This window comes from Rhineura floridana, chromosome 6 (genome assembly GCF_030035675.1).
Source record: "Rhineura floridana isolate rRhiFlo1 chromosome 6, rRhiFlo1.hap2, whole genome shotgun sequence".
Taxonomy (NCBI): Eukaryota; Metazoa; Chordata; class Lepidosauria; order Squamata; family Rhineuridae; genus Rhineura; species Rhineura floridana.
The window spans coordinates 398,404-411,554 of record NC_084485.1 but is presented as its reverse complement, the minus strand read 5'-3'; the positions used below and the strand labels follow the sequence as shown (position 1 = coordinate 411,554).

Below are 13,151 nucleotides of genomic sequence, written 5' to 3'. Positions count from 1 at the left end.
TGATCTGGGAGCTCCAGTGGGCCCTGAACACACAGAAGAAACACTGCTGCTTTGGGCATGGCGCAGGAGCGCCACCTGCTGTCCATTCCCTGAGTGCCAACCCAACCACAGCAATCTGAAGCCCCTTTGGGGCCTCGACCTGCAGAAGTGCCAGAATGGAAGGGAACATGCCTTTTTCTTGCCAGTACTAGCAGCAAGAGATGGCAGGGTCCACCCACCTAGGCTCCTCCCTCCATCCCACCACAAATCACAGAATTGTAGAGCTGGAAGGGGCTTTTGAGACCATCAAGTCCAACCCCCTGCTTAGTGGAGGAATCCAAGTTAAAGCATCCCCGACAGGTGCCTGCCCAGCTGCCTCGTGAAGGGCTCCAGTGTTGGAGAGCCAACCACATCCCTAGGTCATTGGTTCCACTGTCGTACCACTCTTAACAGGAAGTTTTCCCTGATGTTCAGTTGTGAAATCTGGCTTCCTGCAACTTGAGCCCATTATTCCGTGTCCTGCATTCTGGGACGATCAAGAAGAGATCCTGGCCCTCCTCTATGTGACAAGCTTTCATGTGCTATCGTATCTCCCCTTAGTGTTCTCTTCTCCAGGCTAAACATGCCCAGTTCTTTTAGTCTCTCATGAGTTCTTAGGCTTCAAAAGATGCTGTGGCAAAGCCTGCCCCTGGTAAGAGAGGCACCATGTGAAGGGGGGCTTCCTTCCTGGCCCATTTCAAACCTGTGACTCAACATTGCTTCAATGCTTGGAGACAGGACAAAGAGCAAGCAGGCATTTATCCGCTTCTCTGTCACAGAGGCCTCAAGGCTGCCTCCACCGCTCTCTCCTCCTTGCGGGGAAGAGCCACCCAAGGCCATCCCTTGCCCTGCTCTTTGCAGTGGCTTTCCTGTTCCTACATTGTGCCCTTTGAGATGGGACAGTGGGACCTTCAGAACTGGTTTAAACACAGAAGGCATTCGTTCTTCCTTGCTTTTGGAAATTTCTTTGGGAATCTTTTTTCTAATGTTTGTTTTCTGTCTCCATGATCACTTCCAGCTAACACAACATATTCTGCCCTGTACCATGACCAAACGTGCACAGAGACGGGCCTTCTTCAGCCAAGCCCCTGCAGAATGAGCCCACGGAAACGGACATACCCACAGCCTGCCCCAGCAGAAAAGTCTGCAGGTGCACACTGGAGGACAGTGGCTGGCCCCTGGCCACTTTAACCCCATACCCAGTGGGAATAAGGGAAGGCTATGGCCAGGCCCTTGGCAGAGCTGAGCAGCAGCCTGACACCCAAGAGCCAGACGAGAGACCAACTCCTCCAGATGCGTGTGGGGTGTTGCCAGGGCAGAGCATCTGATGGTCCAAGAAGCCCCCCCTCCCCACAGTGCAGAGGAGACAGAGCAAGCTAAAGCCTGGGGCTGAGGAGGCGCCAATGGTGCTTACGCCCAAACGAGGGGTAAAAGCAGGGGGAGGAGTCAGCACACCAAAGGCAGGTCCACAGACACAGCAGCTGAGGGTTTGGGGAATGCGAGGCTGGACATGGGGACACGCATGGTTCCTTAGCAGGTCAAGTTCTGCAGCTGCACCAGAAGAATGAGGATGTGGGCCTCTTCCACTTTCTTTCAAAAGTTCACACTAAAATATTTAAGACACAGACAATTATGCTTTCTTGGTTCAACTGTTTATAGCTTGCCTTTTGATGCCAAGGGGGCTGCAAGGCAGTTGTGTGTTAAGTGCGGAATGTACATTACAATGCTTCCCATTTTGGCCAGTAAAAGTCCCCTTTTGATTCCTGCCAGCCTTCTGCTACTGATCGTGGCTCACACACCACCACTCCTTAACTGAAAAGATTTACCCAGGTATCATATCTTGGGGTCATTCTCCTTCAGGCAGAGGTCAAATCCCTTGAGAAAGTTTAAGGGTTGTAGTTGCTTCTTTTTTTAAAAAAAAGTATGCCGCATATTAGGAAAAGCACAGAGAAGAAAACTTAAAATAGATCCCACATGGTAAAATTCAAAAGGGTTACAGAAGGCAAGAAGGTGCCCACAGCCACACTGCTGCAACAGAGGCAACCAAGACAAAAACCCAAATCAAATCTGATAAAAGCCAGATAGATAGCATGTTAAGGAGGAAGAAAAACAAAGCATTTTATTCAGTACACCAGAAAAGAGTCAGCCAGTGAGGCGGCCCAGCTGCACCATTAACCAAACCCAGCCTCCTTAATACTGGAACAGAAGGAAGGTCACTAGCTGAATGCCAATTCAGGAATCCTGCCCCAGATAGAGTGGTGCAAAGTGTCACAAAGGCAAAGAGTGCGGAAGATACTGAACACCCTCCCTGAGGATACTAGCAGACATTTATAAAGAAGCAACTAATCTCTCTTCCCAAAAACCCCTCCCTTGTGTTCTCAGACTCCATAGTAAATTTAGCAGTTATGGAATAAAAGGACAGGATCTCTCACGGAATGGCAACTGGTTGAACAGGAAGCAGAAAGGACAAACAAATGGACCATTCACATAATGAAAGAAACACAGCCGTGTTGGGGCCTCCTGTACTTTTTAACTTGACCATACATGATTTTGTGTTAAAGGATGAGGAGTGGCCAAGATTATAGTTGACATGAAATGATTCAAGAGGGTAAGAATGATAGACTGCAAAGTGCTCTAAAGGATTTTTGCAAACAAGCTGGGTGGATGCACAATAAAATGGCAATAGGGTTCAATTGGACTAAAACAAATCCCAACTTTGCATATATACTGATGGGATCCAAGTGACTTGATCACGAGAAGGATCTTGGGGTTCTAGAGGGCAGCTCGATGAAAGCATCAGCTGAATGTATAGTGGCTGTCAAAAAGGCAAATCCCAAGTTACAGATCGAAAATGAAGATGTATACAGCATTCCAAGTTCAATCATACCACAGATTTTCATAAGGGTAGGACTGTAGTTACACTGCCTTTATCAAAGTCTATGGTGGTCAGACAAGAATACTGTGCACAGTTTTGGTTGCTTCATCTCAAAATAGGATCTGTGTTATCAAAGCGGAAAAAGGTCTAGAAAAGGGCAACCACAATGATCAAGTGTAACGCCTTCCACCCCCAAACCCAAAACAATTAAGGCACTAGGGCAACTTCCCTATGAGGAATAGCTACAACAGTTTCAGTTTAGAAAAGAAAAAGGTATATATTGGAGGTGCATGAAATTATGCATGACGTGAACGGAGAGAAGTTGCTCTCCCTCCCTCCCTGCGCTAGAGCCCAGCTAGAGTCATCCAATGAAGAGTGGAGGGAGATTCAGGACGGACAAACGGAAGGCACTTCTTCACAGAGCGCACTGCTAACGATGGAACTCACTTCCATGAGACCAGGTGAGGGCCACCAACTCAGGTGGCCTCAGAAGGGGACCAGAGAAATCCAAAGGGCAGAGGGGCCCATCAACAGCTACTAGTCACGGTGGCTATGTGCTGCCTCCAGCATCCGCATGCCTAAACACCAGTCCCTCAGAATCACAAGTGGGGAGAGCCTTGCTGCTGTGCTCAGGGCCTGCTTGTGGGCTTCCTGCTTGGGCATATGGTTGGCCCTGTGGCAAACAGGATGCTGGTCGAGATGGGCCCACTTTGGTCCAACTAAGACTCTCCTAAGGTTCCTAAAAACTGCAAGCATCACCGTTGCCATTACATAGGAGTGGGTGGCGTAGTCACATTTTAAAATACGGTGGGCACTTCTGAGTAGCCACTGCCACACCCTTCCTGTGAGCTTCTCGGGGCCATTCTAAACAGCCGCAGCTGGGGACGAGGTGAGCCAGCAGGCTGCCAAGTTCTCTCCTGAGGCTGTGATCCGAGACTTGCTCACTTGCAAGTTCAGCTGAATTCAATGGGATTTGCTTCAAAGCAAAGATGCACAGGGGTCAGGGGTCCAAAAATGGGGATCCCACTATTCTCCTGAGCCCAGAGATGGGTAGAGGAAATTCCCAGACCTCCTTCAAGGTCATAATGATGACAACCATAAGAGAACCTTGTGCCAAAGAATCCTCTCTGAATGGGTCATGTTCTCCAAGGGGCATCCTGGCCAGATGGTAAGGAACAGCTTCTCTTCACTGAAAATGCATCAACTCGTCCAGGGCACTCTGGGTTCAGAGGCCTACCTCACTGCCTGCCAGCAGGGCTTCCACAGGGCACGCCCTCCGAGTGGGCACTGCCACACCCTTCTTGTGAGCTTCTTAGCCGTTCTAAGCAGCCATGGCTGGGGACGAGGTGAACCAGCAAGGAGACTGCCACGTTCTCTCCTGAGACAGTGATCCGAGACTTGCTCACCTGCAAGTCCAGCTGCCCAAAGGTCTTGCTCTTCGCCCACATCCCTCCCAAGGCACATTTCTGCAACTTACTCCTCAGCCCTGGCTACCAAACTGGCAGCCAATGACTCCAGTCTCAACGGCCTGGAGCTCAAGGGTCATCTTAAAGTGTCCCTTTTCAAAAACCACTGTGACATCAACTCTCCACCAGCTTCAAGGACCACTGCAAAATCCAGCAGCAGATGAAAGCAAAATGCCCCCCCACAGCCAACTTCAGCCCAGCTGGTCCATCACACCAACTGCCTTTCCGTGCATTGGCACATCTGCACGCAACATGCACAGCTGCCGACCCTAAGCCAAAGAAAGGTGCACACAGGGCAGAGAAGGATGGGTCCAGACATGAGGTGCCCCCACTGCCCCCCTACACAAGGCCAAGGGAGCACTCAGCATGGCACATTCAGCTTAGTTTCACAATCGGCACCAAGTGTGCTATCTGGGCCAGTCACGCCCCCTCAGTGCCTGCACCCCATTCCCTCTCCCCAAGCATCCTATGACCTGGCCCCCAAGACCCTTCCTGTAACACCAATTGTTTCAGCCTCTCCCCATCTTTCCTTTGGGACACTGCCCCACCATAAGCCCCACAGACCCCAGCATGAGCTCCCAGGCCACACAAGAGGGCTGCCACACTCCTGCCTTGTGATTGCCAGGCCCATCCAGGCTGAGCTGCTGGAGTGGTTCAGCGTTGGGGGAAACCCACGGGATCCTCTTGCTCCTGGCGATGCAGCAGCAGCAGCTCCAAGTCAGGGCTGGAGCCAGGCTCCTTGGGTTGATGAGTGCCCTTTTGCCCTGGGTAGAGAAGGAGGCATCTATCAGGTAAGCCCAAGCACCAGGCAGGACTCTGGAAGCAAATGGGCTTATTCCAGCAATCCCACCCCCTGCCACAAAAAAAGACTGGGTAGGCAGGGAGTACAAGACCAAAGAGGGTGCCCCACCCTGCCTTCCCACGCTCACCACACGTTACCTGTGGCACTGAGGGCCTTCAGGGCAACATGAAGGGAAAGACCCAGGAGGCACACGACAAAACCCAGCCAGTTCAAGAGGCTCAGGTGGTCTCCCATGAGATGTGTGGCCAGCAGCAGAGTGCAGACTTCCTGAGAACAAGGGAGTAGGAGAGGTCACAGCAACAGCAGCAGAGAGCATTTCCTAGATGAGAGTTCTCAGAAGCTAGCTAGATATTTTATATTGGGAAGGAAGTGGGTCAAATGCTTCCCACAGATGCATAAGAGACCTCAGACACTCTTAGGGCAACGGAGGATTTGCCAAGTATTTGTGCGCTCCCACCAAGGCCAAAGAAGCAGCTGAAGCCTTGGGCTGTCTAGACAGGCAACGCCCTAAGGAGGAAATGCTACCAAATACCTTGAAAATTCCAGAGATGGACAAGGCAAGGCTGGAGGTCTTTGACACCAAGAGAAACTCAGAGAAGCCCAGCCCAAACGCCAGCATCCCCCCAAGGGTGAGTTTTCCCAAGAGGACCAGCAGCAGCTCCACCTCGTAGAAGCGGAACATCTTCTCCGATGCAGACAAGGGCAGGCCTGGAGAAGAGGGGAAGGACTTGTGCTCCATCAAGGGCCAACGGGGGTCCCCCCATCTTCTAGGTTGGACTTCCTAGTTACGATGCTCAGAGCTACACCCAGAGCCCCTGGGCCCAACAGCGAGGCCAAAACACCCTCAGGGCTCCTCCTGCCTCCCAGGGGCCAAGGAAAGCAAAGCCCAGTTACAGGGATGTTGACGTAGATAAAATAAAAATACATGTGAAAATATTCTTTCCAAATGACCAGTAAAGTTATTTTATTAACTTAGGGGTTTGTCACTTCCGAGCTTTTTCTGTAGGACAATGAGCAACTCCTGTTACTGCATGACCATGATGAGGCCTACTAATGATTTCTGAGTCCAAATATCTACCTTTGGGTGCAGCTACTTTGTACGGCTCAGGCTCTGAATTTGTCATTGCTATTTGACTAGCACTAAAGAACTAACTAACAGCTTCTACTTCATTAAATATATTCAACTGATGCAATGTTTTTCTACTAGCTGTCCTCTTCCCTTATATCCTATGGCTTGTAACACTCAGAGCAGAGGTAGGGAAATTAAGGCAGCTAAGTTAGACAGCCACCTGTTGGGGATGCTTTAATTTGGATTCCTGCATTGAGCAGGGGGTTGGGCTCGACGGCCTTATAGGCTCCTTCCAACTCTACAATTCTATACCCATTTATTTATTTATTTATTTTAATGGGGCTGTTCTGAGCATGGCTTATACCTGCTACAACCCAATATGCTTACCTCCTTACTGTAACAAAGTCAAGGTCTGATCAACTGATTTTGTATATATTCCCATTTTCCACAGAATCTGTTGTTTTTTTTTTTTAATCATGACTTCCACCACCCTATAGCTCAGAACATGCCAGCCAAAAACTTCAGGGCTTGCATCCAAGCTGACACCCTGACGGTGGCAGCATTTTGGAACAGGAACCCCACAGATAAGCACACTTTGGGGGAACAGCGCAAGAGGGCAGTTTGCACCAGGATTCCCTCCTCCACAACCGCTCTCTCCCCACCCTTCCCCTTTCTGCTCAGGGACCACTTGCTTGCCCACCTTATCCAAGCAACTTACCCTCAAACGCAGCAAAGAGGGGAAAGAGGCCCAGGAACATGGCCGGCTGCAGGTGGAACATGGTGTCTATGGGATTCTGGAGCCCTGTGGGGTGAGAGAAAGGGGAGCCCGTCAAGAGGAAGGAGCTAAGGCTCCCCCCCAGCCCCCTAAGATGTGCACGCACCCAGCTCATCCTTCTGCAGAAGCATCTGTGTCAAGGTCCAGCGGATGCCTCCCAGGAAAGAGGCGCCTAGCACCATGGCAAAGCCTTCGGTGTCGAACTGGGTGGCCTTGTAGGTGAACAGGAAGAGCCCCCCGGCAATGAGCAGCACCACCACCACCAGCGCGGCTCTCTGGCAAGAAAAACACAGCACTGGTTGGCCGAGGCCACCTAGGCCCGATGCTTGGGCCCCATCGCTAGGCCCTGGGGAGGGGGTGGGGTTGGGAGTCTTACTGGCTCCTCCAGTTTGAAGATGAGAGAGAAGAACAAGATGAACAGGACGGCTGAGGACTTGGTCATGGTGTAGCTGCAAAGTCAGACAGGAAAGCGGCCGTTAGGCAGGGCGGGAGCAAGACAGGTAAACAGGCTGTCTACCTAGCAAACCCCCATTACTTACAGGGAGACAGTGATGTAGAGGAAGCTCCAGTTGCTGAGCCCCACATCCAAGGCTGTTGACAGTGCTAAGAGGCAAAGTGAGGAGGACATGAGAAGAGACCAACTAGAACATCAGCCAAGAAGCCTCCAGGAAGCCCCCAAGCAGAGGAGGAGCACAGCCATAGCCCTTCCAAATTGCCCCCCCCCGCCAGCAACTGGCATTCAGTGGTAGACTGCCTCTGCACACCGAGGCTCGTCAGTCAGTCAGTCATCCTGACTAGGAGCCCCCTTCCTCCTCTGTGACTACTACTACTAGCCATCACTGCCTCGTCTGCCAGGGAACTACAAAATTAAATTATACATTCTGTGAAAACATATTTTTCCTCCCTGTTTCCTGTATCTCCTTCTGGTTTTACTAGATGACTCCAAGTCTGAGGATTAGGAGGGGAAAAAGCTGTCAATTGCATTCTGTTGATCTCAATTTCTCCATCACCCAGAAAACATGATTAATTGGGCTGTGTATCAATGCCACTAAGCCAGCCAGGTCAGCAGAGATCCATCTTTGGATGCCTACTTTGTGGTGTCAACTTGGCTATGGAATGCTCCCTCAGGTGAGGCCACCCAGAGCCTACCCTGACACCATTTCTGTACCAGGCAAGACCTTTTTATTTTCCCAGGTTTTTTAATCTTGTACAAGCTATTTTAATACTAAGCAACATTTTCTACTGAGTACTCACCTGTTACAGCATATCAATGTTTTTGCTTGAATGTGTTTCATTGCAATTTGAAGTTTTTGCCAGACGCTACACTAGGAACCCGCTGAAGAGCAGGGCAGGCATCAAGGAGAGCCAGTGACCTTTCACCCTACTCCTCTCCTTGCTGATCCCAAGCAGCAGATCAGCCCTTTCACCGCTTCACCCGACCGACCCACGCATGGGAGAAAGGGAGCTGGGTGTCGCCAGCAGCAGCAGGCGGGCAGAGGCTGTCAGCCAAAGCCCGGCCGGTGCCCCCAGCAAGAGGCTCGCTCCTTACTTCCTCACCTGCGGGGGCCACCTGGCGCAGGTAGGCGGCCCAGGGGAGGAGGGGGCGGGCGGGCCGCTTGGCGCAGCGCCGGGCCAGGCCAGAGAGCAGGAAGATGACCAACAGGTGCAGGAGCGTCATGAAGAGCGGGAAGCCGAAACTCTGCCGAGAGAGAGAGAAGAAAGGTGGCGAGGCGAGGCGAGGCTGAGTGGGCCCGTGGCGGCCGCGCGGGCGTCTCCCTCCCTCCCTCCGCCCGCGGAGGCGCCCCTCTCTTTCTTCCCCTCCCCCACCTTCATGATCCACTTGTTGTAGAAGGTGATGCCGATGGAGAAGGCGTAGTAGAGAAGCACCAGCCCCGCCGCGAGGGCCACGGACGACGCGCCGGGGACGCGCCGGTGCTGCCGCTGCCGCCGGCCGGAGGAGGGAGAGAGCGAAGACGGCCGCATCCCGGCGGGCCCGAGAGGCCGCCTCTTCTCGCCGAAGGAGCGGAGCAAGCGGAGGGCCCTGGCCCCGCCCACCAAGCGAGTACTTCCGGAGTCCGGCCGTGCCTCTTCTCATTGGGCCACGCAGTCCCCGCCCCTCCTGCCGTTAGCCATGCGACCCTCCCCCGCGCGAGGCATCTTGGGAGGAGCGGCTTCCCCCCACGCCAGCACCCCTAGACTCACAGCACAAGAGTCGCGCGTTCCCTACCCACCTTCCGGGCCTCCGAGTACCACAGCCCTCGGCATCCCGGGAGGGACCGGGAAGCCCCTCGAGCCCCAGACCCGGCTTGCCCCGAGCTTCCTGCCGCCGTCGCCCGAGCAGCCAACACGCTGCCCGTCCCCCCCCAGCCTCTTGCAGCCGAAAGAGCGAACGGGGGAGAGATGGAGGGGGAGGAAAAACGCGCGGGGTGCCCTGGAGGCGCGCGGGACCCGAGGACCCCACACGGCCATGGGGGGGGGAGACCCGAGCCAGCCCCCGCCCCAACCCTCGCGGCTGCGGCTGGCCGTCCCTCAGGGCCGAATACGCTGAAGGTGCCGTCTGCGTACACTGGGTCCCGAGGATCCAGGGCGGTCCGCACACCGGCATTCTCCTGGCTCCAAAGCGCCCCGGCCCTGGCGCTGCCTGGAGCAGGAACAGGGCCTGTCAGCGGTCTCTCTTGAGACGTTGCCCTCTGCGGGCCTGCAAGAGCCAGCATGGGTTTGTCAAGAAAAAATCCTGTCAAACTAATCTCATCTCTTTTTTTGATCGGGTCACTAGGTTAGTAGATGGTGGAAATGCTGTAGATGTCATCTATCTAGATTTCAGCAAGGCGTTTGACAAAGTCCCCCATGACCTTTTGATTAGCAAACTAGTCAAATGCGGACTAGATGGAAATACTGTCAGGTGGATTCACAACTGGTTGGAAACCCGTACTCAAAGGGTGGTCGTTGGTGGCTCTGCTTCGGACTGGAAGGAGGTTTCGAGTGGAGTGCCACAGGGTTCTGTCCTGGGGCCGATACTCTTCAACACTTTATCAATGACTTAGATGATGGGGTGGAGGGAAGCCTTATGAAGTTTGTGGATGATACGAAACTGGGAGGGATAGCTAACACAATGGAAGACAGGAATAAAATCCAAAGGGACCTGGATAGACTAGAAAATTGGGCTGAAATTAATAAAATGAAATTCAATAAAGACAAACGCAAGATTCTGCATTTAGGCCACAAAAACAAAATGCATGGGTACAGGATGGGAAATACCCAGCTTAGCAGTAGTGCGTGTGAGAAGGACCTTGGAATTGTAGTGGATTGCAAGTTGAACATGACCCAGCAGTGTGATGCTGCGGCAAAAAAGGCAAACGCGGTTTTGGGCTGCATAAACAGAGCTATAGTTTCCAGGTCAAGAGAAGTAATAGTCCCACTATATTCTGCATTAGTCAGGCCTCATCTGGAATACTGCGTTCAGTTCTGGGCGCCTCATTTTAAGAAAGATACAGACAAGTTGGAGCGGGTTCAGAAGAGGATGATAGCCGGTATGGAGAACAAGTCTTATGAGGAAAGGTTGAAGGAACTTGGCATGTTCAGTCTGGTGAAGAGAAGGCTGAGGGGTGACATGATTGCACTCTTTAAGTACCTGAAGGTCTGTCACATAGAGAAGGGTACAGATTTGTTCACTGCTGCCCCAGAGGGTAGGACTCGGTCTAATGGTTTTAAGTTGCAGGAGCGTAGATTCAGATTGGACATTAGAAGGAACTTCTTGACAGTAAGGGCAGTTCGGCAATGGAACCGACTGCTTAAGGAGGTGGTGGGATCCCCTTCACTGGATGTCTTCAAGTAGAGGCTGGACAGCTATCTGCGGGAGATGCTCTAGCTGTGGATTTCCTGCTGTGAGCAGGGGGTTGGACTCGATGGCCTACAAGGCCCCTTCCAACTCTATGATTCTATGAATTCTAATTCGGTGTTCAGTGACAGACGAAGAGTCTTCCTCCAAGACGAGTCCTCCCAGACGGGGAAGACAGAGCCCGACAGAGGCTGCCGAGCCCCCCCTCCCCCAGAGAGAGCCCACCCGAGAGAGGTCTTCCATCACTTCCACGTGGGGTTTTAGAGTTGAAAGGGGCCACGCCATTCAGGGTTGTTTTTTTCAGTTTAATTACGGCTTTTTTAAATTCAATCCTGGGAAGGCGGCCAAGCTTGGAGGATGTAACATAAACAAGATAAGGTTGACAGCCCATACATGGCCTTCCTGCTTCAATTCCTTTTATGGCTTTTCCCGGCAATTGCTGACTGACACCTGCAAATGCTGTGTATCTCCGTGAGAATTTAGAGATGGCCAGACTGATACGTGGGAGAACTTCCCAGGGCACCATGTAATGTGCCCTGCAATTCCCTGTCATTTGTTCTTCAGTTCTTCTTATAAAAGAAGAGTGTTCAGCCTCCCAATTTACCAGTCTTTTTGGACTTGGTCCCTCACCCTTCACTTGCTGCTTCTGGAGAGTCCAAGACTTGTTTTGCCTTGGGACCTAGTAGATGAGGAACATTCATTCTTTCCCAGGTAGATGCTTAGGTTTTACAGGATGTCTAGACTCTATCATTATATAACATTATGCTCTAAAGCTTGAATGCTATCAAATATTTAGCAGAACAGACTTTGTGCAACAGCCTGACATATTCTATTATATTGCTTTACCTTAAAAATTGAACTCTGTTGATTGGTTAGAGCCAGGAATGTATGTTTCCTATGTAATTTTTTTTATTTTTTTAAGTGTGTATGCAACAAACATTATTAGTCATTCTGTTGTGAAGGTCCCACTATTTTGCTGATATCCCTAGTCCTCAGAGAATCCTTTGTGGGACTTTCTGCTTTTGATCTGTCCCTGTGGATATCTCCTATGTTCAGAGACAGTGCACACTTAGGTTAGCACAGCATTTGGCAAGTGGAGCTCTGCAGGGCCACAAGGTTAAAAGGGAATTTTTATGAATCCCGATCATGTGCATTCACTAGAGTGAAGTAGTCCTGGCTGTTTCATGGCAAATGGGAACAAAGCTCCAGGAATCCTGGGAACTGTAGCATGACACAACAGAGACCTGTGCTATGCTGCAGCTTCTGTTATAATGGAGAAAAGAAAACAGTAGAGTGGAGATGGAAGAACCAGTAGCCTGCACGAAGCTGAAAGAAGGATCGGGTCTGTCCTGTGATTTTCCAACCTGCCTGTTGAAAGAGAGATAACTAACTGTGCTCCCAGGCCTACTGAAGGGCTGAGCAGGAAGGAGGCACCCCAAAGCCTGAGGAGAACTGTAGCTGCCGGAGCCAGTTTTTGGACACAGGATGCTGAACACTAAATTGTACCACTTTGCCTTTGGAAAGAGTTCCTTGCTGACTAGGGCAAGAACAAAGTTTGGGTCTATAGGGATGCTTAGATAGGGACAGAATGGATACATTGTTTTATTGCTTTCTTTTAATCCATACGTTCTATTCAGCCACTTTAGTTGCTAATATTTTGTATAGCCTTTCAACCGAAAAGCTCCTTTCCCCAAGTATCAGATGAAAAAACATCAAGATTGCTGATGCAAAACCAACTCCCCTGTGGCACTGGCTAGCAGCAACGAACAGTTCACCACAACTACTACCTACAGTGGCTGTGCTAGCTGCTGTACCTCATGCACCACCTGCCAACACAGTGTTTGTAGCTATGTTCTCATTTGCACCTGCCGATGAACATCAGGAATCTACTGCTGCACCCACTACTGTCCCCATCAACAATTAGGAAGTTGGGCAAGCTCAGACTGCTGGAGATGCTGAAAGCACCAAGTCAAACCACATCTGGTTGAACACCTGGGACATAAGGGCGTTATGAAATCAAGGTGGCTTTCTCTGAAATGCTACCGGTTCCACGCGCAGGACCAGCCAGACAGGCCCAGCTTCGCAGTCTCAATGCCTGGATGAGACGATGGTGTCGGGTGGAAGGGTTTGGATTTGTTAGGCACTGGGGAACATTTTGGTACAAGCCGGGCCTGTACAAAAGGGACGGGCTCCACTTGAACCAGAATGGAACCAGACTGCTGGCACTTAAAATTAAATTAAAAAATTAAAAAGGTGGCAGAGCAGCTTTTAAACTGACTGAGGGGGGAAACCCGACAGGAGCTGAGAA

The 13,151-nt window shown here is 51.3% G+C and overlaps 1 protein-coding gene across 1 annotated transcript; it reads right to left on the bottom strand.

Moving 5' to 3' along the window:
* Positions 1-1,654: 1,654 nt before the first annotated feature.
* SLC35C2 (solute carrier family 35 member C2) lies at positions 1,655-9,071 on the bottom strand. Its single transcript, XM_061630685.1, has 9 exons — positions 8,833-9,071; positions 8,563-8,704; positions 7,545-7,608; positions 7,382-7,454; positions 7,112-7,280; positions 6,949-7,032; positions 5,694-5,869; positions 5,299-5,428; positions 1,655-5,123 (listed from the first exon to the last, which is right to left on the bottom strand). The coding sequence occupies exons 1-9, from the start codon at positions 8,986-8,988 to the stop codon at positions 5,014-5,016; spliced, it is 1,104 nt and encodes a 367-aa protein (XP_061486669.1). The 5' UTR covers positions 8,989-9,071; the 3' UTR covers positions 1,655-5,013.
* Positions 9,072-13,151: the final 4,080 nt, after the last annotated feature.